Raw genomic sequence first — 25,997 nt, 5'->3', positions numbered from 1 at the left:
TTTCTTTTCTTTTTTTTTTTTAGTAGCTTGTGTCTTTCTAGGAATTTTTCCATTCATATAAAGTATCTAATTTGTTGGTACACTATTGTTTTTTGTATTCTTTCATAGTTCTTTTTATTTTGTAAGGATGGTAATAATGCATCCTTTTTCATTCCTGATTCTAGAAATTTGAGTCTTTCCTTTCAGTCTAATTAAAACTAAATTTTATCAATTTTGTTGATATTTTTGCAGAGTCAACTTTAAATTTTTGTTGATTTACTTTATTATTTTCCTTTTATCTATTAACTTCAGTTCTAGTCATTATTATTTTCTCCCTTATGCTTGCATTAGGTTTAATTTGCTTTTCTTTTTCCAGTATATTAAATGAAATGTTAGATCATTGAGATCTTATTCTTTTTTAAATATAGGCATTTACAGCTATAAATTTGCCTCCAAGAACTTTAGCTGTACCCCTTACGTTTTATTATATTGTATTTTCATTTTTATTCATCCTAAAGTATTTTCTAATTTTTTCTTTTCATTTCCTTTTTGACCCATTGGTTATTTAGTAATATATTGTATAATTTTTTTATTATTTATGAATATCCAAAATTTATTTTTGTTATTAATTTATAATTTCTCTCCATTGTGGTGAGAGAAATACTTTCTACAATTTCAATCTCTTTAAATTTATTGAGACTTGTTTCATAGCCTAGTGTATGGTCTAACTTGGGAGAATGTTCCATGTAATCAGATAAATGTATATTTTATAATTATTGGGTGAAATATTCTATAGCTGTCTGTTAGCTCCATTTTGTATATAATGTTCAAGTTTTCTATTTCCTTTGTTGATATTCTTCTTAAATGATCTATCCATTATTGAAAGGGGGGTATTGAAATCTTCAACTAGTATTATCAAATTGTCTACTTTTCTTTCAATTATGTTTGTTTTTATTTAGCTTATTTTCTTGTTAGGTACATGTTGATAGTTATTCTGTTGTTAGGTACATGTATGTTTATAATTGCTATAACACCCTGATAGATTCAGCCTTTCATCATTTTTAAATGCCCTTTTTATCTCTAGTAATTTTCTTTTCATTTTAAAGTTTATTGTGTTGGATATTATTATAGCCATTCCAGTTTTCCTATGCTTGTTGTTTGTATGATATATCTTTTTCCATTTTTTTGCTTTCAATCTATTTGTATCTCTGAATCTAAGGTGTTCCTCTTGTAAACAGCCTTTATTAGTATCATGTTTTTTACCTAGTCTGACAATCTCTTGATTGGATTATTTAACCCTTTCACACTTAATATTATCATTGACATAGTTGTACTTCCATCTACCATTAAAATTTTTGTTTTCTGTTGTTCCATGTCTTGTTTCTGTTCCTTCTACTACTCTCCTTTTGCATTAAGTGAACATCTTCTAGAGTAATATTTGAATTACTGGCATTACTGTTTCACTATTTTTAAGTTACTTTGATAGTGACTGCTCTAGGGCTTGCCATATATATGTTATCAAAATATACTTCAGATTCATACAAATTTAATTATAACTAAGAGAAGAAATAAGAACATATATATATAATAATTAAAATGAATTGCTTTATTTAATAAAATTTTAAAGAATGTAAATGTTACAGACTGACTTGGTAATCATCAACACTCCTCCCACGCCCCAGTTCATATGCTGAAGCCCTAACCAGAGTGTGATGGCATTAGGAGGTGAGGCTTTGGGTGTTAATTAGGTCTAGATGAAGTCATGAGGGTAGTTCCTCCATGATGAGGTTAGCATCCTTATTAAGAAGAGCTTCCTCTCTCTGCCTGCACACAAAGAAGAGATCATGTGAACATTAGAAATGGTGGCTGCCTGTAAGACAAGAGGCCCTTTCATCTGTAGGTGACCTACTCTGGTTACACCTTGACCTTGGGCTTCCCAGGATCTAGAACTATGAGAAATAAATTTACATTGTTCAAGTCACCCAGTCCATGGTATCTAGTTATGGCAGCCGGAGCTAAGAAATTAAATTTACAAATTTGAGCACGGGTAGTTTTTGAGGGCAGTCTCTGAGATATGTTACAACCTCAGGAGAGCTCTTAGTAGCTCTTTCTTTCACTGACTCTCTCTTAGTGATCTGGTTGGCCTATGGTTCTTCTTGTTCTTAATTAAGAGAAGATAACTTTTGAAAGTGCCATTAATTTAATAAAGTGTGAATTTTTAAAATACAAACAAATAATTGGGAAAAGAAGAAAATCCACTGGAATCAATGGACAAAAGGTATTAACAGATGGAATTTAAGAAAAAATATAAATTATTTTTAGACACACAGAAAGACTGTCAACCTCACTTAAAATTAAATAAAAATACAAAGTAGAGCTATAGAAGGATTACATTTTCATGTGCAAGATTGGCAAACATTGAAACAATTGATAACATACTCCCAACACTGCTGGTGTGAATATAAATTGTTGTAATAATCTCTCAACAGTGCCTATTGAAATTTAAGTTTGAAATAAATTAAATGCTATAGACTTCATATCTGCCTACATTACCACCCCCAATTCATATGCTGAAACCCTGATACATGTGAGGTTCACAATATTTTTTAAGTTTAAAACCATTTATATTTCTTTTTTGGCAGTACCTATCAAAATTGCAAAAGCCCATATCCTTAAACCACTTCTAAGGACTTATCCTAGAGATATTCTGGCATATGTGGAACATCATGTATGCACTCATTAGTCATTGCTGCACTGTTTGTAGTAACAAAAAGCTAAAAACCTTCCAATAAGGGGTTATTTAAATAAATTATGGCATATCAGTTTGCAGTAGATTGCATCAATAGCCCATTTCTTCAGACTTTCCTCTTTATAAGCCTTTTGCGAGGTCATTTTGCAGCGCTCTCCCACTGTGGATGGGGTGTAATTCCTGTTTCCTGGCTTTTGCAGGTAATTTGTTTTCGGTGAATGCAGGCTGACAGATGAGGTGAGGCAATATTTTAAAAGGGACTTACATGGATTAGGCTTGCTTGCTCTTGTGCTTCTACCGTTGTCAGGAGAAGAATGTACCAAGGTTCTTCCACTGGCCTTCGGAAGAAGTTAATAGTCATTTGAAGCAGAACTGTCTTCAAATCTGGTATTCTAATCAAGCCTAACCTAGAGTAAAGCACACCAGTCAATTTGTAGAAGCATGAACAAGCCCAGATTAGCAGTCTGTTAACCAAGTACAGCCCAAATCATCCAATCCTCAGCCTACCTGCAGATGGACAGGCCATACTTATAAAGAATTGGTGGATTGAGCCACTAAGTTTTGAGGTGGTTTATTGCATAGCAATGAAGAGCTAGCACACTGTGCAATGGATACCATTTTCCCATAAAAGACTTATTATACTTGTAAGAAATAATCTCTGAGACATTATGGTTCAGTTAAATAAAGTGCAGAACAATGTGCAGTGTTCAAATATTTGTGACAATGAATTTGCATACATGTGCATAAGATATAACTGGAAGGAGACTCATGAAAACCTCATAAAAGTTTGTTGCCTATGGAATATTAACTGGATAGTTGAGCGACAAGAGTGGAAAGAGACATTTCCCTTTGTATACCTTTCTGTCACTTTTGAATTTTTAAGTATTTAAATGCATTATATGTAATAAATTACTTTTAAAAACTCAGGCTAGTCATAGTGCTCTGAATTCTTCAAGCATCTAAGAGAGCAGAAAAAAATTCTGAAATCAGATTTTTTTGTCCTTTACAATTGCCAGTTTGTTGCTTGGATTGTTGTTGTAGGATTCTTTATTTTTTTAATTTTTTTATTGCAATAAAGTTGATAAACAACATTGTGTTGGCTTCAGACGTACAACAGTTACTGGATAATTGTATACATTACTAGATGCTTGCCACAATAGGTGTAGTTACCCCATTATCATACCAAGATATTACAATATTATTGGTTATATTCTCTATGCTGTACTTCCATTCTTATCTCTAACTTACTTCCTTTTCTTTTAAATCTGGAATATCAGCAGTATTTGTCTAGGTGTATAACTCTTATTTGTTATTAACTCTTGGTAGCTACAATATACAGGTAAAGAACTCTTAATTAAAATTCAGTCATAACAAAACAAACAGCCTAATTATTTAAGTGGGCAAATTAATTGATCAGATACTTCATGAAAGAAGATACACAGGTGGCAAATAAGAACACTAAAGGTGCTAAACATTATTGATCAATTAGAAACAAAATAAGATACCACTACACACTTTTTAGAATATGTAAAATTAAAGTCTAACCATATCAAGTGTTGGAAGGATATGGAGCTACTGGAACTCTTTTTCACTGCTGGTGATGATATAAAATGGTATATCCATACTTTGGAAATCAGTTTGGTAATTCCTGGAAAATTTTTAAATGCATCAACCATATGACCTAAGTATTCCATCTCTTGGTATTTACCCACAAGCAAGCCAAAGAAATGAAAGCATATGTACACACAAACACCTAAATATGAAAGTTTATCAGAGCTTTATATGTAGTAGGCCCAAAGTGGAAACAGTCCAAATGTCCATCAACAGATAAAGGGATAAAGAAAATGTCCTATATCCATACCATGGAATACTACACAGCAAGAAAATGGGACTAAATTATGGATACTCCTAACAACATGGATAAAACTCAAATTAAATATGCTGAGTGAAAGAAACCAGATTAAAAAGAGTACATACTGTATGATTCCAATGATATAAAATTCTAGAAAATTCAAACTTTAGGGACAGAAATAAAATTAATGGCTCCATGGCATGGGTTGGGGTGGAGGTGATATATGGATGAAGAAATTATGACAGGTCATGAGGAAACATTTGGGGGTGAAGAGTATGTTCATTTTCTTGATTGTAATGATGGTTTCAAGGGTACATACATAAGTCAGAACTTGCCAAGTTCTACAGTTTAATGATACGCAAAAGAAAATTTGAAAAGAAGCCAAATGTTAGAATTTGTAAAGTTGATTAGTAGGTACACAGATTTCTGTTACACTATTCTCTGTTGTTGTGCGTTTTCTATTAATAAGAACTATTTTAACTTGGTTAAAAGAAAAACTAGATTTCCCACACTAGAGTTAACTGATTTGATAAACTAGTGGCAACAAGTTTCCATGAAAACAGGGCCTGTGTCTGTTTTATTCACCACTGCATCCTCAGTTCTCAGTGTAGTGCCTAGAAGGAATCATCATACACTCCAAAGTTATTTAGCTAAAATAATGAATAAACTCAGTTCATTTATAACTATTGGCCATTTTCTTATTTTAAAGACGCTTCCAATTCTTTATGGTAAAGCTTGGAAGTTATGGAATGATTTAGAGTGATTGTCCATTCTGCAGAGAGTAGTTGTTAAGATTATTAGAAACCTCTATGACATATCTCTCTCACGTATCTCATATGCATGCTTCTATCAGGCAGCTTGTACCAACAAAGCGCTACTGGTTTTTTACAGGTCCGATTATTGAACATGTATTGATCGGTGTCAGTGCCATGCTAGTTGTGAACTATTTTGTAACATCACCCCTTTGCAAATGTCATCACATCAATTTTTCTTGGGTCCAAGCACCTCCGGATGCCACACATCCCTTCAGCAGGCTTTTGCTCAAGTTCAGTGTAGGTATCCTTTGGTAAGCAGTCTACACACGCCTTTATTCTACCATCACAGACACAGTTCATGCCGTACGGTTTGACACTGGCTTGATTTTGTCCCCCTCATTAAACTTTAACTTTTTTTTTTTCCACTGCCAAGGTGATGTGATAGATTTCTATTCCAAAATACATAGTATCTTCAGTCTTTCTTCCTGGGCTTTTCTATGAGCATCTAAACTAAATCTGATAAATATTCACTTATTGGCTTTGAATATTTCAAGCAGTGCTAGCAGGCAACTTACTGAACTATTTAGCTCACTGGATAAGACTTATAAAATACATTAGAGAGAGGGGCGGAGCCAGGATGGCGGCGTGAGAAGAGCAGTGGAAATCTTCTCCCCAAAACACATAGAGCTATGAAAATATAACAAAGAAAAATCTTCCTAAAATAGAGACCACAGGACACAGGACAACATCCAGACCACATCCACACCTGCAAGGAACCAGCGCCTTGCGAAGGGGGTAAGAAACAAGCCCCGGCCTGGCGGGACCCGAGCGCCCCTCCCCCCGGCTCCCGGCGGGTGGAGAGAAACCGGAGCGGTTTTTTTTTTTTTTTTGGTGAGCGCTTTTTGGAAGCCTTAGAGGGACGGGCCCCCGTTGCTGGGGAGGCAGGGTGGCGGGACCGGTGAGCAGGTGCCTGGGAACGGCGCCAGAGATCAAAGAATATCCCGCGTTTCTCCCTGCGGGACCGGCGGGCGGGTGCCTGAGACCGGTGCCTGAGGACGGAGGAGGTCGCGCGTTTTTCCCCTTTTTTTTTTTTTTTTTCTCTTTTTGGTGAGCGCTTTTTGGAAGCCTTGAAGGGACGGGGACCCCAGTGCTAGGGAGGCAGGGTGGCGGGACTGGTGAGCGGGTCCCTGGGACCGGCGCCTGAGGACAAAGAATATCCCACGTTTTTCCCTGCGGGACCGGTGGGCGGGTGCCTGAGACCGGCACTTGAGGACAGAGGAAATCGCGCGTTTTTCCCCTTTTTTTTTTCTCTTTTCTGCGAGTGCTTTTTGGAAGCCTTGAAGGGACAGGGACCCCGGTGCTAGGGAGGCAGGGCGGTGGGACTGGTGAGCGGGTGCCTGGGACCAGTGCCTGAGGACAAAGAATATCGAGCGTTCCTTCCCTGCGGGACCGGTGGGTGGGTGCTTTTTGGAAGCCTTGAAAAGACAGGGACCCTGGTGCTAGGGAGACAGGGCAGCAGGACCAGTGAGCGGGTGCCTGGGACCGGCAACTGAGGACAAAAAAAAAAAAAAAAATCGCTTGTTTTTTCCTTTTTTTTTTTTTTTTTTTTTTTTTTTTTTGTTCCCTCTCTCATTGTTGCTGTTGTTGTTTTGGTTTGGAGAGTGCTTTTTGGAAGTCTTAAAGGGGCAGGACAGGTCACTTAGACCAGAGGCAGGGAATCTGGGGATCTCTGGGCACTCTAATCCCCTGGGCAGCAGGGAGCACAGAGGCCCCTTACGGAGATAAATAGCCTCCTGGCCGCTCCCCCTCCAACGGGGCTCCACCATTTTAGAGGAACAGCCCCAGCTAGGCCAAGCCCACAGCAGCAGCGGAGATAAACCCCAAAGCAACTGGGCAGGAAGCAGAAGCCCTGTCTGCGCACAGCTGCTCAGCACAAGCAACTAGAGGTCGCTATTCTCCCAGGAAAAGGCTACAAACCAACAAGAAGGGAAGCTCTTCCAGCGGTCACTTGTACCAGCTCTGCAAACTATCTCTATCACCATGAAAAGGCAAAACTACAGGCAGACAAAGATCACAGAGACAACACCTGAGAAGGAGATAGACCTAACTAGTCCTCCTGAAAAAGAATTCAAAATAAAAATCATGAACATGCTGACAGAGATGCAGAGAAAAATGCAAGAGCAATGGGATGAGATGCAGAGAAAAATGCAAGAGCAGTGGGATGAGATGCAGAGAAAAATGCAAGAGCAGTGGGATGAAGTCCGGAAGGAGATCACAGATGTCAGGAAAGAGATCACAGAAGTGAAACAATCCCTGGAAGGATTTATAAGCAGAATGGATAAGATGCAAGAGGCCATTGAAGGAATAGAAGCCAGAGAACAGGAACGTATAGAAGCTGACATAGAGAGAGATAAAAGGATCTCCAGGAATGAAACAATGCTAAGAGAAATATGTGACCAATACAAAAGGAAAAACATTCATATTATAGGGATACCAGAAGAGGAAGAAAGAGGAAAAGGGATAGAAAGTGTCTTTGAAGAAATAATTGCTGAAAACTTCCCCAAACTGGGGGAGGAAATAATCGAACAGACCATGGAATTATACAGAACCCCCAACAGAAAGGATCCAAGGAGGACAACACCAAGACACATAATAATTAAAATGGCAAGGATCAAGGACAAGGAAAGAGTTTTAAAGGCAGCTAGAGAGAAAAAGGTCACCTATAAAGGAAAACCAATCAGGCTAACATCAGACTTCTCAACAGAAACCCTACAGGCCAGAAGAGAATGGCATGATATACTTAATGCAATGAAACAGAAGGGCCTTGAACCAAGGATACTGTATCCAGCACGACTATCATTTAAATATGATGGTGGGATCAAACAATTCCCAGACAAGCAAAAGCTGAGGGAATTTGCTTCCCACAAACCACCTCTACAGGGCATCCTACAGGGACTGCTCTAGATGGGAGCACCCCTAAAAAGAGCACAGAACAAAACACACAACATATGAAGAATGGAGGAGGAGGAATAAGAAGGGAGAGAAGAAAAGAATCTCCAGACAGTGTATATAACAGCTCAATAAGCGAGCTAAGTTAGGCAGTAAGATACTAAAGAAGCTAACCTTGAACCTTTGGTAACCACGAATCTAAAGCCTGAAATGGCAATAAGTACATATCTCTCAATAGTCACCCTAAATGTAAATGGACTTAATGCACCAATCAAAAGACATAGAGTAATAGAATGGATAAAAAAGCAAGACCCATCTATATGCTGCTTACAAGAAACTCACCTTAAACCCAAAGATAAGCATAGACTAAAAGTCAAGGGATGGAAAAACATATTTCAGGCAAACAACAGTGAGAAGAAAGCAGGGGTTGCAGTACTAATATCAGACAAAATAGACTTCAAAACAAAGAAAGTAACAAGAGATAAAGAAGGCCACTACATAATGATAAAGGGCTCAGTCCAACAAGAGGATATAACCATTCTAAATATATATGCACCCAATGCGGGAGCACCAGCATATGTGAAGCAAATACTAACAGAACTAAAGAGGGAAATAGACTGCAATGCATTCATTGTAGGAGACTTCAACACACCACTCACCCCAAAGGATAGATCCACCGGGCAGAAAATAAGTAAAGACACACAGGCACTGAACAACACACTAGAACAGATGGACCTAATAGACATCTATAGAACTCTACATCCAAAAGCAACAGGATATACATTCTTCTCAAGTGCACATGGAACATTCTCCAGAATAGACCACATACTAGCTCACAAAAAGAGCCTCAGTAAATTCCAAAATATTGAAATTCTACCAACCAATTTTTCAGACCACAAAGGTATGAAAGTAGAAATGAATTCTACAAAGAAAACAAAAAGGCTCACAAACACATGGAGGCTTAACAACGTGCTACTAAATAATCAATGGATCAATGAACAAATCAAAATAGAGATCAAGGAATATATAGAAACAAATGACAACAACAACACTAAGCCCCAACTTCTGTGGGATGCAGCGAAAGCAGTCTTAAGAGGAAAGTATATAGCAATCCAGGCACACTTGAAGAAGGAAGAAAAATCCCAAATGAATAGTCTAACATCACAATTATTAAAACTGGAAAAAGAAGAACAAATGAGGCCTAAAGTCAGCAGAAGGAGGGACATAATAAAGATCAGAGAAGAAATAAACAAAATTGAGAAGAATAAAACAATAGCAAAAATCAACGAAACCAAGAGCTGGTTCTTTGAGAAAATAAACAAAATAGATAAGCCTTTAGCCCAACTTATTAAGAGAAAAAGAGAGTCAACACAAATCAACATAATCAGAAATGAGAATGGAAAAATCACCACAGACTCCACAGAAATACAAAGAATTATTAAAGACTACTATGAAAACCTATATGCCAACAGGCTGGAAAACCTAGAAGAAATGGACAACTTCCTAGAAAAATACAACCTCCCAAGACTGACCAAGGAAGAAACACAAAAGTTAAACAAACCAATTACAAGCAAAGAAATTGAAACAGTAATCAAAAAACTACCCAAGAACAAAACCCCGGGGCCGGACGGATTTACCTCGGAATTTTATCAGACACACAGAGAAGACATAATACCCATTCTCCTTAAAGTGTTCCAAAAAATAGAAGAAGAGGGAATACTCCCAAACTCATTCTATGAAGCCAACATCACCCTAATACCAAAACCAGGCAAAGACCCCACCAAAAAAGAAAATTACAGACCAATATCCCTGATGAATGTAGATGCAAAAATACTCAATAAAATATTAGCAAACAGAATTCAACAGTATATCAAAAGGATCATACACCATGACCAAGTGGGGTTCATCCCAGGGATGCAAGGATGGTACAACATTCGAAAATCCATCAACATCATCCACCACATCAACAAAAAGAAAGACAAAAACCACATGATCATCTCCATAGATGCTGAAAAAGCATTTGACAAAATTCAACATCCATTCATGATAAAAACTCTCAGCAAAATGGGAATTGAGGGCAAGTACCTCAACATAATAAAGGCCATATATGATAAACCCACAGCCAGCATTATACTGAACAGCGAGAAGCTGAAAGCATTTCCACTGAGATCGGGAACCAGACAGGGATGCCCACTCTCCCCACTGTTATTTAACATAGTACTGGAGGTCCTAGCCATGGCAATCAGACAAAACAAAGAAATACAAGGAATCCAGATTGGTAAAGAAGAAGTTAAACTGTCACTATTTGCAGATGATATGATACTGTACATAAAAAAACCCTAAAGACTCCACTCCAAAACTACTAGAACTGATATCGGAATACAGCAAAGTTGCAGGATACAAAATTAACACACAGAAATCTGTAGCTTTCATATACACTAACAACGAATCAATAGAAAGAGAAATCAGGAAAACAATTCCATTCACCGTTGCATCAAAAAGAATAAAATACCTAGGAATAAACCTAACCAAAGAAGTGAAAGACTTATACTCTGAAAACTACAAGTCACTCTTAAGAGAAATTAAAGGGGACACTAATAAATGGAAACTCATCCCATGCTCATGGCTAGGAAGAATTAATATCGTCAAAATGGCCATCCTGCCCAAAGCAATATACAGATTTGATGCAATCCCTCTCAAATTACCAGCAACATTCTTCAATGAATTGGAACAAATAATTCAAAAATTCATATGTAAACACCAAAGACCCCGAATAGCCAAAGCAATCCTGAAAAAGAAGAATAAAGTAGGGGGGATCTCACTCCCCAACTTCAAGCTCTACTACAAAGCCATAGTAATCAAGACAATTTGGTACTGGCACAAGAACAGAGCCACAGACCAGTGGAACAGATTAGAGACCCCAGAAATTAACCCAAACATATATGGTCAATTAATATTTGATAAAGGAGCCATGGACATACAATGGCAAAATGACAGTCTCTTCAACAGATGGTGCTGGCAAAACTGGACAGCTACATGTAGGAGAATGAAACTGGACCATTGTCTAACCCCATATACAAAGGTAAACTCAAAATGGATCAAAGACCTGAATGTAAGTCATGAAACCATTAAACTCTTGGAAAAAAACATAGGCAAAAACCTCTTAGACATAAACATGAGTGACCTCTTCTTGAACATATCTCCCCGGGCAAGGAAAACAACAGCAAAAATGAGCAAGTGGGACTACATTAAGCTGAAAAGCTTCTGCACAGCAAAAGACACCATCAATAGAACAAAAAGGAACCCTACAGTATGGGAGAATATATTTGAAAATGACAGATCCGATAAAGGCTTGACGTCCAGGATATATAAAGAGCTCACACGCCTCAACAAACAAAAAACAAATAACCCAATTAAAAAATGGGCAGAGGAACTGAACAGACAGTTCTCCAAAAAAGAAATACAGATGGCCAAGAGACACATGAAAAGATGCTCCACATCACTAATTATCAGAGAAATGCAAATTAAAACTACAATGAGGTATCACCTCACACCAGTAAGGATAGCTGCCATCCAAAAGACAAACAACAACAAATGTTGGCGAGGCTGTGGAGAAAGGGGAACCCTCCTACACTGCTGGTGGGAATGTAAATTAGTTCAACCATTGTGGAAAGCAGTATGGAGGTGCATCAAAATGCTCAAAACAGACCTACCATTTGACCCAGGAATTCCACTCCTAGGAATTTACCCTAAGAACGCAGCAATCAAGTTTGAGAAAGACAGATGCACTCCTATGTTTATCGCAGCACTATTTACAATAGCCAAGAATTGGAAGCAACCTAAATGTCCATCGGTAGATGAATGGATAAAGAAGATGTGGTACACATACACAATGGAATACTACTCAGCCATAAGAAGTGGAAAAATTCAACCATTTGCAGCAACATGGATGGAGCTGGACAGTATTATGCTCAGTGAAATAAGCCAAGCGGAGAAAGAGAAATACCAAATGATGTCACTCATCTGAGGAGTATAGGAACAAAGGAAAAACTGAAGGAACAAAACAGCAGTGGAATTACAGAACCCAAAAATGGACTAACAGGTACCAAAGGGAAAGGAACTGGGGAGGATGGGTGGGCAGGGAGGGATAAGTGGGGGGAAGAAGAAGGGGGATATTAAGATTAGCATGCATGGGGGGGAGGGAGCAAGGGGAGGGTGGGCTGCACAACACAGAGAGGACAAGTAGTGACTCTACAACATTTTGCTAAGCTGATGGACAGTAACCGTAATGTGGTTGTTAGGGGGGACCTGATATAGGGGAGAGCATAGTAAACATAGTATTCTTCATGTAAGTGTAGATTAAAAATTAAAAAAAAAAAAAAAAAAAAGAAAGAAAGAAAGAAAAGGGGGATTACTCCTTAACAGGATAAAACTATTGGTAAATCAAAGATCAACGCATGCTTTAAATATCCTTAATGTTGATCACTTAAAGGGTGTCAGATGATCAGCTATGGAGGTACTCTTTTCTGATAATATTCCTTTCTCTTAATTTAAAAAAAAAAAAACAAAAAAGCAGTTACTGTGTGCTGACCTCCAGTGAGTTCTGCACAGTGGTATAGAGGGCATGTCAAAGTGTGGGCAAAGGGTCTGTTTGTTTCTATGCAGAAGATCAAGGCCTAGCTTGGATACCCAGAAAATGAACTAAGATACGATATGAGGAGGAGCTTCCGGCATCAGCACTCTCTGGAGGACTTGTGCCGGGGGATGATCATCAAAAAGCCTCCACAGGGATCCGGACGATGCTGCGGTTGTGGCTGCATCCAGCCCACTGTCTCCTGGACTTGCCATAAGAATGAGGAGGGAGATGTCTAGGCTGGCATGTGCATACAGTGAGACAACGAATTTGACCGGATCTGTACTGTTGGAACTCAACCAGGAGTTAGGAGGGGTGCAAGTTGTAGCACTCCAAAATCTCATGACTATAGACTATCTATGGTTAAAAGAACATATGGGATGTGAACAGATCCCAGAAATGGGCTGCTTTAATTTGTCTGATGGTTCAAGTACAGTTGGACAATGTCCATCGTGTCGTGGATAGGTTTTCGCAAATGCCTAGGGTGCCTGAATGGTTTTCTTGGCTTCACTGGAGATGGATGGTAAGTATAGATTTGCTTTGTTTATGTCACCATAACATATTATGTTAATATGTGTGTGCAAATTAGTTAGTAGTTTAAAACCTATACATACTTAAGGTACTATACAAGAAGATATGTCAAAGAAATAATCAATCCTCCCAAGTTTCCTTCATATGCTACATCTATAGCTTTTCTTCTTCCTTCCTAATTACAACCCTTAAATAGAATTCGTGCCTCATATCAAATTTACCGAGTATCATAATTCCTCCAGGTGGTAAAGATACCTCGAGACAAGTGCTGGGCATAGAAGCCACAGGGCATAAATCTGCAAAGAAGTAAAAAGCTAACCTTTGCAAACAATATGGCTTCTCTCTCACTTACCAACTTTACATTTCCCTGTATGGCCCCGGAAGATGACTGGTTAGCCAGAGACGGGTAAGATTCCTCAAGGGAGGAACAACCTAAGACAGGCACAGTCGCAGGGGGGCCATCAGGTGAGAATTTGGGGATCAACAGAGGTGAGGCTCAGAACCTCACCCCCCCTGCTTTGAGAGAAATCTTCTGCATCCATGGATGTCTTGCTGCCCTTGTCTAGCCTGGATTAAAACTTAGTCCATAGGCACACACCTGATCATCTGATCATCTACATTTGCCCTCTTACAGCACCAAACTATGTTTTCTACCTTTATCTTGCATCTACCTACCCCTTCAGCATTTTATTAAAAATAAAAATAATAATAATAATAGGAGAAATGTGGGATCAAGATATAAATCAAGTACAAAAATCAAACGAATATTCATATTTTACCTGATTGTTTATAGGTCATATTGCATGATCAAAACCGAAAGTTTCTGTGATGACTGCCCTTGTACTGTTCACCATGTAAGAATTTATTCACTATGTAAGAATTCGTTCACCATGTAAGAACTTGTTCGTTATGCTTCAGAAGATTGGAGACTGACGAGAATTAGGCTTGAGATGGATTAATGATTGTACATTGAGCGTTGACCCCCCTATACTGAATTTTATTGTTGTTAACAACCATTTGATCAATAAATATGAGAGATGCCCTCTCAAAAAAAAAATAAATAAATAAAAAATAAAAAATAAAAAAAAAAATACTTTAGAGAAGACTGGGTCATGTATCCAAGCCTTGGCCCAAGCCTATCTGCTGAATCTCTGCCATAGACATGCAATAGATGGCCTGTCAGTGGGCCAGGATTAGGAAAATTTCTGGCTTTGGAGTTGGCTCTGTTTGGAAGACAAAGTGAATGTCATAAAAAAAGGTACATTAATAAACATTTATTGAACTGTATTAAATTTAATTGAAATTAATTGAATTTGGATGGTGCAACTGCTCCCATTTGTTGGCTGAATCCCAGTTTTGGTTTAGAACCTAGTTTGGGCAAGGACTAGAGAAATGGAAAATCTTTAATGAGATTTTCAAAGTTGAATTAACTTACATTAGAAAAAAATGTATTAGATAACACGGCTGATTTAAATATCAAAATTTCCTTTGAAAAGACAATAATTTAAACAAACTAAGCCAGGTTTCTCTTTAAGTGAGCAAGTTCACTGTTCTATCCTTTAATCTAGGTATTTTTCAGCCTCCTTAGAGTCAAATTTGGCCCTTCAATTTAGAATTTCCCTTGTTTGTCATTTAAAATACAGAAGTTATCCATAATGTTACAATTTTTAGAATTACAAATGTCTGTATTCACAACTCGGTGCTGAATAAACCACAAAGATTTATAGATTCTGCCTTTTAAATATCTGTATAGGCTGTTTTCAATCTTTTAAAAAAATGTGTGCTTCTTAAAACAAGTATTTTATAAATCTCTCTCTTTATAGAAAATGTACCTTCACACATGAATTTTATATACTGAATAATATACTGAATTTTTATATGCCGTACGTATAGGATAAACTATAATTATAAAGGGAAAATAAAATAATAAATAATAAATAATAGGTAGTATAACATATAAATGTGTGCATATAAGTATACTAGAAGATCTACTGAAGTGGTAATAGACTTCCACCTACTTATAAACAGGCTAGAATTTAAGAGAAATTAGTTGTATTTACACACACACATATATATATATACACATATATATGTATGTATGTATGTATGTATATATATGTTTCTCACTTTGAAAGTTGAATGATTCCATAATGTTAGCTATTTGGAAAGTTTTTTAGATTACTATTTGTTTTTATTTAGTAATGTTAGCTATTCGGAAAGTTTTTTAGATTACTATTTGTTTTTATTTACTTTTCAATATTTTCTCAACCTTGAAGAATTACATATTTCCACCCAGTTAAATCTCTCTAGTCTATTACAGCCTTTTAGCTTGTTCTTTCTCAAGTATTTATTTAATCTCCAGTGAATTTTGAAACACTTTCATTATATTTTTCTTTTACTAGCTCCAATCCCCAATGTACTGACTCATAAATAAATATATACTACTGGACCCATTCTCTAGTTTATATCTTACTTTAGTTTACCTATCTCAGAAAAGAAGCCCATTTCTTTCTAAAGTGATTTGAAATCAAGTCTTGAGAAGAATTTTCTTTTTAATCATGAATCTTTAAAAATCATTTTTCCATGAGTGTATACACATAATTTTTTGTTTCTGAATTGATCCTCAAGTTGATTGTTCTGGTTTTAAGTGTTGGTTCTTGGTTTTATGACATAGGTGCTTGATTTACCTATGTTTACCATTATCTGATTTTATTTTAGAAGTCTTTCAGACTTGAAAATATTGAAAGGTAAATAAAAAAATAGTAATCTACAAAACTTTCCAAATAGCTAACATTACAGGATCATTCCACTTTCAAAGTGTTTAACTTTTTATGACCTTACTGCATGCCCTCCACTTATTCAATGTGCTTGGGATACAAAGGTAGAGAGGATAAAAATCCCTGCTGTCAAATAACTCGCAATCTAGTGGTGGAGGCAGACTGTCTAACAATTACAAAATGTGGTAAATGTAAGATCAGGGGTGGAGTGGGGAGACTGTCTGAAGAAGGTTTCATCAGGTAAGTAATGTTTGAATTATATCACTGTTACCAATTCCTTTGCTAATTTAAGGCAGAGACAAAAATTAACTAGTTTTAATGATGTTTGTCTAGCTGGACCACATGGCTTCTCTCTGCTAGTTACTGTGAGGGTCTCCATAATTATTCACCCTTTTTTTTTTTTTAGACAACATTATTCCTTGCCTTCCCAGGGCTTAGCAATATTTCAATAATTTGCTAATGACTTCCCCTTGGGTCATTAGAAGAAAAAATGTTTTTTGTAAAAGCAATCTGCTAAATAAATGATAGTGCAGGGACATTTTCTTGGAGGCTACAAAGTGACCTGTTGAAATACACTAAATTGGTTCTTCTCCATTAGGACATTCAGATCCTTTTTATATTTTATTTTGGAATGGAAGAATAAATAGGGAAAAAAACGTGGTCTGAAATCCTCTGATCTGCTTAGAGCATGTGAATAGCATCATGCACAAAAAGTTGTCAAGCTGTTAGGAGTAAGGCAAGTATGATAATTTAAGATAATTAAATGCATAAGACAATCAAAATAGAATTGCTTATAGTAAGCTTTTCTCACTTGAAGGAAACTTCTTTAAAAAAGTAATTACTTATCTAAATATTTTTCAATACAGTTTTAAAAAATGTGGTATAAAAATTAATACATAGAAATCTGTTGCATATACTAACAATAAACTAGCAGAAAGAGAAATCAGGAAAACAATTCCGTTCACAATTGCATCAAAAAGAAGAAAATACCTAGGAATAAACTTAACCAAGGAGGTGAAAGACCTATACCCCGAAAACGACAAGACACTCATAAGAGAAATTAAAGAAGACATCAATAAATGGAAATAACATCCATGCTCATGGACAGGAAGAATTAATATTGTCAAAATAGTGATCCTGCTTAAAGCAATCTACAGATTCAATGCAATCCCTATCAAATACCAAAGGCACTCTTTAATGAACTAGAACAAATAGTTCTAAAATTCATATGGAACCACAAAAGACCCTGGATAGCCAAAGCAATCCAGAGAAGGAAGAAGAAAGCTGCAGGAATTACACTCCTTAACTTCAAGCTCTGTTACAAAGCTACAGTAATCAAAACAATTTGGCACTGGCACAAGAACAGACCCATAGACCAATGTAACAGAATAGAGAGCCCAGATATAAACCCACACATATATACCCAATATAATGTGATAAAGGAGCCATGGACATACAATAGGGAAATGAGAGCCTCTTCAACAGCTGATGTTGGCAAAACTGGACAGCTACATGCAAGAGAATGAAACTGGATTATTGTTTAACTCCATACACAAAAGTAAACTTGAAATGGATCAAATACCTGAATCTAAGCCAAGAAACCATAAAACTCTTAGAAGGCAACATAGGTAAAACTCTCTTGAATATAAATAAGAGCAACTTTTTCCTGAACGTATCTCCCCAGGCAAGGGAAACAAAAGCAAAAATGAACAAATGGGACTGCATCAAACTAAAAACCTTCTGTACAGCAAAGGACACCATCAGCAGAACCAAAAGCATCCTACAGTATGGGAGAATATATTCATTAATGACTTATCTGATAAGGGGTTAATATCCAAAATATATATAAAGAGCTCACATGCCTCAACACCCAAAAGCAAATAACCCGATTAGAAAATGGGCAGAAGATCTGAACAGACACTTCTCCAAAGAAGAAATTCAGATGGCCAACAGGCACATGAAAAGATGTTCCACATCACTAATCATCAGGGAAATGCAAATTAAAACCACAATGAGATAACACTTCACACCAGTTAGGATGCCAACATCCAAAAGACAAGGAACAACAAATGCTGGTGAGGATGCAGAGAAAGGGGAACCCTCCTACACCGCTGGTGGGAATGTAAATTAGTTCAACCATTGTGGAAAGCAATATGGAGGTTCCTCAAAAAACTAAAAATAGAAATACATTTGACCTGAGAATTCCACTCCTAGGAATTTACCCAAAGGAAACAAGTTCTCAGATTCAAAGAGATATATGCACCTCTATGTTTATCGCAGCACTATTTACAATAGCCAAGATATGGAAGCAACCTAAGTGTCCATCAGTAGATGAATGGATAAAGAAGATGTGGTACATATACACAATGGAATACTATTCAGCCATAAGAAAACAAATCCTACCATTTGCAACAACATGGATGGAGCTAGAGGGTATGATGCTCAGTGAAACAAGCAGGACAGAGAAAGACAAGTATCAAATGATTTTCCTCATTTGTGGAGTGTGACCGCGAAGCAAAATGAAGGAACAAAACAGCAGCAGACTCACAGACTCCAAAAGGGACTGGCGGTTACACTCCACAAATGGTGGTGGATGAAGACTGGTAGGGAGCTAGAGAGAGGGGGATTAAGGGGCAATATAATTAGAACATACAATATAGGTAGGTCATGGGGAAGGTAGTATAGCATGGAGAAGACAAGTAATGACTCTATAGCGTTTTACTACACGATGGACAGTGATTGCAAAGGGGTGGTGGGGTGACTTGATAATATGGGTGAATGTTGAAACTACCCTTGCTTATGTGAAACCTTCATAAAATTGTATATCAATGATACCTTAACTAAAAAAAAAATGCAGTATAACAATCCACAGTATGGAATATTGCAATTTTTAAGAAAGAAGAAAACATACCTATATGTATGGACATAGTTACATGGTGGTTTTAAAATAAGAAAAATCATGAGTAATACATATGCTATGATCTCATTCATATTTAAAAAACAGCAGAAACAGAAATAAAATATGAAAGAAGAGATTGGAAAGATACACATACATGGAACTGCACTCAATATTCTGCATTGAAACCTTTTGTTTTCTTCCACCAAGTTGAGTTCACTTGTTGCCAGATCAAATAAAGGATGCTCTGTTAAATTAGATTTTCAGGTAAATAATTTTTTTAAGTATAAGTACACCCCAAATATTGCATGGGACATATTTATAGTATACTCATTGTTTATCTGAAATTAAAATTCAATTGGTATCCTATATTTTTATTTGCTAAATCTGGAAATTCTACTTTAAGGAGACCATAAACCATTCATCTTTTATTCCTGTCACTAACATAGTTACAGAGATAGAGTGGGTTCAGAATAAATGGCAACAGGAAGAGTAATTAAGGAGAGTACAATAATAACAGGCAATTTTGCTAAGTGTGTTATATACAGTATCTCATTCTCATGGAAATGCCTTGAAGTTTTATAAGTAGTCATAAAGAAACAAGGGTATACAGCAGTCACACAGTAAGTGGTGGAGCTAGAATTGACCCCAACTTTCGGGGTCCTGATTCATCAGCTGTAACCAAATACCAGCTGCAGGGAGGCAGGGGGAGAAAGGAAGAAGAAGGAGAGCAGGGGGAAGGCTTCATTTCTGCCTAAGTACAGCAGAGCAGCACTTTGCACAAACTCCCTAACCTTGTGTAGAGGTGGAATGTGGGATATATAAGAGATGTAGACAAATTTAGGCCAGGTCTCCACCTCCACCACTCATTAGCAAAAGTTATATAACTTATTTTTGCCTCAGTTTTCTCATCTGTAACACTGGGGTGAGAGACTTACCTGAGAACTACTGTAAAGAGTATATGACATCATTTCTGTAAGGTGATCAGCACAGAGCTTGGTAAGTAAGAACACTCAGTCAATGCTAGTTATTATTGGCACAGAGTCCCAATTTTTTCATTTGTCAAATGCAGTAAACACCAATAACAATAAGACAATAATACTTATGATATCAATATTGCTGAGTTGATTGGAAGATCAGATGAGAATATACATATTATCTTTCTAAATTCAGAAGTGTTTCTCACTCCCCTTAACATAGCAGTTGCTCTTTAAGTCAGAACCTGCATTAATATCATGTCAGAACATTGCTATAGTTTTCCCCCATGAGTAATTTTTAAAAATTGTCATGCAGTAAAATTGATTCTTCCAGGTGTACAAAGTTCTATGAATTTTAACCCATGCACAGATTTATATAACCACGACCCAGACATAGAAACACGGGATACAGAACATGACACAGTTTTTGAGACTCTTTTTCAAAGAATCTCATGTTCATGTTGCAAAACACTTTTAAAAGTAAGATAAAGGGATTTAGATAACCCTGAAAATCAGTGAAACTGTCTTCTTCCACAAATCTCTGCAGTTTCCAATCCCTCCAGGTCTTATTTGGGCCATTTTTTCTGCTCATTGTGCAAACTCTTCTCCACACAAAAGTACTCAAGAAGGAGCTGACCTGCGACTTGGAGCTGTCTTCACATTAAAGTCACATACATCAACCTCAGCATTCCTTATCTGATTTTTTTAGTATTACCAAATCTTAATGTTCCCAACTGTTTGCTTTTTCTCTCTGAAATGAAGAAGCGTGGAATACCCAGGAGCTTCTCACCCTTCTGGGATCATTATTTTGATTGGGACAAAGGGGATACATAGTTACTGAGAGACTAATGATAAGCGTTTTCAGGACCCCAACCTCTCCGACGTAACAGATCCTCCCATAAAACAATCATTCAATCTGTCCCTTTCACTAGATCCATCCTCTCCACCTCCTCCCCCACCCCAGTCGCACACCACCCACCACCCACCACCCTCACAACCCGGGGTTAACAGACTTTTGGACCAAACTTATGTGCTCCCTGGGCTGCCTCCCTCCTTCCCACCCCCCAAACCCTGAGCTTTCCCAGTTTAAGTGACTTGCACTGACACACAGCTGCCACATCTGGTGAGGGGGTCAGGTTTGCTTTCCGGGTGACTCACGTCGTTGCTATTTGCCTTTTTGTTTCTAGGATGCTTTGGCTGCCGTTTTCTTCCCTCTGCTTTTAATTCTGGGAGAGAAAAGTTAATGAATCAAGACTGACTCTCCCTTAATCTTATTTTTTCTCTTTAAGTTCGCTCTCTCTCTTCCCCAAGATCCGTACCTCTTCAAGAAGTGCGGGGGCGGGACAGGTGGGGACGCATTAATTACACCAATCTTAAGTTGGCAGTCTCCGGTGTCAACTTTCTGAATCCCTCTGGCCCCTTGCTGGGCTGCCGCTATACATTTTCAGCTCATTTCTTTATGCTGCTGCTTTGCGCTGTTGTCCGTTACGCCTAAATCTATTTTGTTACCGCCCTACGTGCCAGAACCAGGGTGAATTCCACGAGATTCACCAGCAGTTTTCTTCCTGTGCAACAAGGTAAATACAATACGCAAAATGAGAAACCACCAAAGGATGCCGGGGAGAGGGGAGAGAAAGGGATTCCCTCGCCTTTTCCGGCCCATTCCTCATTAGTTTCCACCAGGAGGAGGCGCACAGCCAGAGGCCCCAAGGTCCCTTCCTTAAGTCCCCCCACGGAGGGCTGCCCAGCTGGCCCCGGGCGGGAGAGGACCCTCGGGCGGGCCTGCCTTCCCCTGGCCCCGGTTGGTTTTTCCCAGCTGCGGAGGCCGGGCCAGGCGCTGGGGCGCGCGGAGAGTCGGCGTGCGCCGCTCTCAGCCTGCAAGCCGCCGCGGTGCTGGCGGGACGCGGGAGCTGCCAGTCGCGGGGGTGAGCGGTGGGAGCCAGCGCGAAGGAGAGAACCTGGGGACGGCGCCTCTCCGCCCGCGGGCGGGAGCGGAGCCGAGGTCCGGGGCGCCCCCGCCGCGTTGCTCACGGCCTCTTCCTTCCCCTGGGAGATGACCTGGACCCCCTCTGGACCCCGAGGGGCGGGCTGGGGCGGCCCTCCGCTCGCGCGGACCCGGGAAGGCACTAAGAGATCCAAAGCCGCCTGTAACCTGAGACTGCCCCCCCCCATCCCCACCTCGGCGGGGGAGCCGCGCGGGCGGGGCGGCGCCCCCGGAAGGCACGTCGTCCGCGGGGGCGGCGGGGGAAGGGGCCGCGCGGCAGCGAGAAGTTTGGTCGGAAGGCGCCGCGATTCGGCGGAAAGTTAGGAGCGGGGGACGGGCGCGAACAGGCACGGAGGGCGGGAGGCTGGCAGGGTATATATAGCGCGGGCCGGGGCGGACGGGAGCCTGCGCTCGGCGCCTCGGGTTCGCTCCCCGCTCCGGGGAGGCTGCGGGTGGGCCGTCGGAGGGCGGGCTCGGGGCCTGCGTGGGGACGGCTCGGCACGGTCGGGTCCGGTCCCTGCGCTCGATGAGCTGCGGACGCCGCCTCCCCTCACGCTTCTCCCCTTCACGTCCCAGGTCCCGCGGCGGAGGCGGCGTGAGGTGCGACAGGAGCGGCCGCGCGGGGCCGCCCCGGGGCGACGGCAGGAAGCGGAGCGGGCGGAGGAGCGCGGAGCCGAGCGTCGCGACCCGCCGTGCGTACCTTCCGGAGGGAAGGGCGGGGAGCCGACCCCGGGAGGGCGACGCCAGGCGGCGAGAGGGTCAGCGAAGTTCCGGCCGCGGCGCCCTCCTCCCCTCCCACGGCGGGAAAGTTTTCTTCGGACGCCCCGCGCCCTCCGGGCCCAGCTTCCGAGCCTTCGGAGCGGGCGCCGGCCCGGCCCCGGGGAGGCCCGTGCCGCGATGCCTGGGGGTTGCTCCCGGAGCCCCGCCGCCGGGGACGGGCGGCTGCGGCTGGCGCGGCTGGCGCTGGTCCTCCTGGGCTGGGTCTCCACGTCCTCGCTGACCTCTTCGGCGCTCTCAGCCCCCTCCGCGTCCGTCCCTGGCCCCGCCGTGTCGCCCCAGCTCCCGCTGCCGGGCCGATGCCCCGCGCCGTGCGAGTGCTCCGAGGCGGCGCGCACCGTCAAGTGCGTTAACCGCAACCTGAGCGAGGTGCCCGCGGACCTGCCTCCGTACGTGCGCAGCCTCTTCCTCACCGGCAACCAGTTGGCGGTGCTCCCGGCCGGTGCGTTTGCTCGCCAGCCTCCGCTGGCGGAGCTGGCCGCGCTCAACCTCAGCGGCAGCCGCCTGAAACTGGTGCACGCCGGCGCCTTCGAGCATCTCCCCAACCTGCGCCAGCTCGACCTCAGCCACAACCCGCTGGCCGACCTCAGCCCTTTCGCTTTCGCGAGCAGCAACGCCAGCATCTCGCCCCCCAGCCCCCTTGTGGAACTGATCTTGAACCACATCGTGTCCCCTGGGGACGAGGGGCAGAACCGGAGCGTCGAGACTATGGTGGCAGCGGCCCTGCGAGCTGGCCACGCGCTGCGACAGCTCTGCCGCCTGGAGCTGGCCAGCAACAACTTCCTCTACCTGCCCCGGGACGTACTGGCCCAACTGCCCAGTCTCAGGCACCTGGATCTACACAACAACTCGCTGGTGAGCCTAACCTACGTGTCCTTACGCAACCTGACACACCTAGAAAGCCTCCACCTGGAGGACAACGCCCTCAAGGTCCTTCATAACAGCACCTTGGCAGAGTTGCAAGGCCTGCCCCACGTCAGGGTCTTCCTGGACAACAATCCCTGGGTCTGTGACTGCCACCTGGCAGACATGGTGGTCTGGCTTAAGGAGACAGAGCTAGTGCAGGGCAAAGCCAGGCTCACCTGTGCATTCCCGGAAAAAATGAGGAATCGGGTTCTCATGGAACTCAACAGCTCCGACCTGGACTGTGACCCTATGCTCCCTCCATCCCTGCAGACTTCTTACGTCTTCCTAGGTATCGTTTTAGCTCTGATAGGCGCCATTTTCCTACTAGTTTTGTATTTGAACCGCAAAGGGATAAAAAAGTGGATGCATAACATCAGAGATGCCTGCAGAGATCACATGGAAGGGTATCATTACAGATATGAAATCAATGCGGACCCCAGGTTAACAAACCTCAGTTCTAACTCGGATGTGTGAGAAACATTCGAGGACTGTACAAAGACAACTGTGCATGAGATGTAGACTTAAGCTTTATCCTGTCTCAGGCTTTCTCCACCCTAAACGCTCCACTGTAGCACCACTGACCTTGACTGCCAGTGAAGGAAATTTGCTCTTGTTATGTAAAGTTTCTTGGTGTGTTCTTTAATGTAAGACAATGAACAGCTGCGCATAGTATTTCACCATTTTCCTTTTCTTGGAACTCTTCAACATGTTTGGAGGGATTTTTCAAGTTTCAGCATGATCATGGGCTCCTGGCTGGCAGTTTCTCTTAGCAGTGTTCAAGGCGTAGCAAGCGTACCTACCCATACAGATGGCATTTAACAAAAGCTGCCTCAACTTTTTGAGAAACATACTTTATTCATAAATATCCATTTTATTCTCATGTACCTAAATTATGGGGAAATGATTGCATTCCATAAACTGCCTGCAGATCTTAGCAAGCTCTTCAAAGTAACTCCATAGTACACAGTAGCACCTGCATCCGAGAGCATGCTTACATTTTACTGTTCTGCATATTACAGAAAATAACTTGCAACATCAGGTAACTTCTTTGACAAATCACTTTTTTGAATGCAGTTTATATGAAACGATACTGAAGTTTTTTTTATAAACTGCATCAAGATCCAACAGATTAAATTGTTAAAAATTCAATAAAGATTCTTAAAAGAATTAAAATTGTGTTCAAGTTTGCTATTTGAAAAAAGAGGGACTATGATACTGAATGGTCTTGGTTCTGAAAAATTCAGGTATTAGTTACAGCTTAGAATGAAACTGGAGCAATGTCTTATATAAATAGACTTGGAAAATAGTTTTGAGATGGTGGCTTCTTTCAGTATTCAAGTAGAAAACTTGAATATTCATGTGAATAGCCTTTTCAGGTCCCAAAGTTAATACTGTCCATGAAACAAGTTTGTAGGAGTATTATAAAGCTGGTCGACTTAAGTTCCAAGGATAAACAATTCACCACTGGGAGCTTTTTCTAGACAAATTGGTGGGATAGAACAAATTATTAACTTAATAAAACTCTCCTTATGAAATTGTTCTGTGGGTTTTAGAGCAGACTATGAAACAAATACAATGTGAATGTATGAAAATAAAGTGCCTTAAAGACAGAATATTCTAAAATAAAAATTTTTAATGTGAATTTAAAAAAATTTTCTAAGACTGTAATGTGATTTGGAACCTAGAATTTGAGAATACTTAAAAAAACATTTAAAATGGAATGCACATGGCTGATAGTTCATTAGAGAGTCTGTCAATATGTTTTAAAAAATAGTCATGATAGTACGTGAATTTGAGGAAATAACCAGAGATAAATATCTACATGCATAATCAAGTGTCTCAACTAGTCATAGGTTTTTACTTTCAATTCAGTATTGAAGAACCAGGGGATACTTTTTTTTTGGCTAGGCTCTGTATTAGTATATACACCTTTGTGAAGAAGAAGAATAAATCACATTTAGGTATAAATAAAAATAATTGGTTACTCAGTTGATATATATATATATATATATATATGAATAGTAGACAAGATTTGCTTCTTTTAGAGGTTACTATTTTGTCAGTTAATATTAAAAGTAAATTTCATTAATTTCCAGGCTATTATATGAAGTGACTTTAATTCAGTCATTATTGCTTAACTTAAAAGTGCAGATAAACCTGTATCAGTAAGTTACAGGGCCTTCTTTCCCTTTAAATTTATTATGTTTTAACAGTGTTTTATATTTGAAATAA

At 40.1% G+C, this 25,997-nt stretch overlaps 1 protein-coding gene and 1 long non-coding RNA gene across 9 annotated transcripts; one reads left to right on the top strand and one right to left on the bottom strand.

Annotated features, from left to right (window-relative positions):
* Window positions 1-1,519: 1,519 nt before the first annotated feature.
* On the bottom strand, window positions 1,520-22,912 carry LOC118967630 (uncharacterized). 3 transcript variants are annotated; one of them, XR_012124134.1, is made up of 5 exons: window positions 22,783-22,912; window positions 21,418-21,663; window positions 21,257-21,324; window positions 2,994-3,135; window positions 1,520-1,803 (listed from the first exon to the last, which is right to left on the bottom strand). It is a non-coding gene; the product is annotated as an uncharacterized lncRNA (long non-coding RNA). The 3 variants fall into 3 exon arrangements; XR_012124135.1 differs by lacking the exon at window positions 22,783-22,912 and adding an exon at window positions 22,277-22,396; XR_012124133.1 differs by lacking the exon at window positions 22,783-22,912 and adding an exon at window positions 22,057-22,191 and having other exon boundaries at window positions 1,525-1,803.
* TPBG (trophoblast glycoprotein) lies at window positions 21,540-25,786 on the top strand. Of its 6 annotated transcripts, none has more exons than XM_073219357.1 (2): window positions 21,540-21,675; window positions 22,659-25,786. In XM_073219357.1, exon 2 carries the CDS (start codon window positions 22,980-22,982, stop codon window positions 24,237-24,239), a length of 1,260 nt encoding a protein of 419 aa, XP_073075458.1. In that variant the 5' UTR covers window positions 21,540-21,675; window positions 22,659-22,979; the 3' UTR covers window positions 24,240-25,786. The 6 variants fall into 6 exon arrangements, with proteins under 6 accessions (XP_073075458.1, XP_073075454.1, XP_017500082.3 ...); XM_073219353.1 differs by lacking the exon at window positions 21,540-21,675 and adding an exon at window positions 21,748-22,023; XM_017644593.3 differs by lacking the exon at window positions 21,540-21,675 and adding an exon at window positions 21,748-22,100.
* The last annotated feature ends 211 nt before the right edge of the window (window positions 25,787-25,997 follow it).

This window comes from Manis javanica, chromosome 13, assembly GCF_040802235.1.
Source record: "Manis javanica isolate MJ-LG chromosome 13, MJ_LKY, whole genome shotgun sequence".
In the NCBI taxonomy this organism is placed as follows: domain Eukaryota; kingdom Metazoa; phylum Chordata; class Mammalia; order Pholidota; family Manidae; genus Manis; species Manis javanica.
The sequence above is the reverse complement of the archived record's forward strand: the minus strand, read 5'-3'. Positions and strand labels throughout refer to the sequence as shown.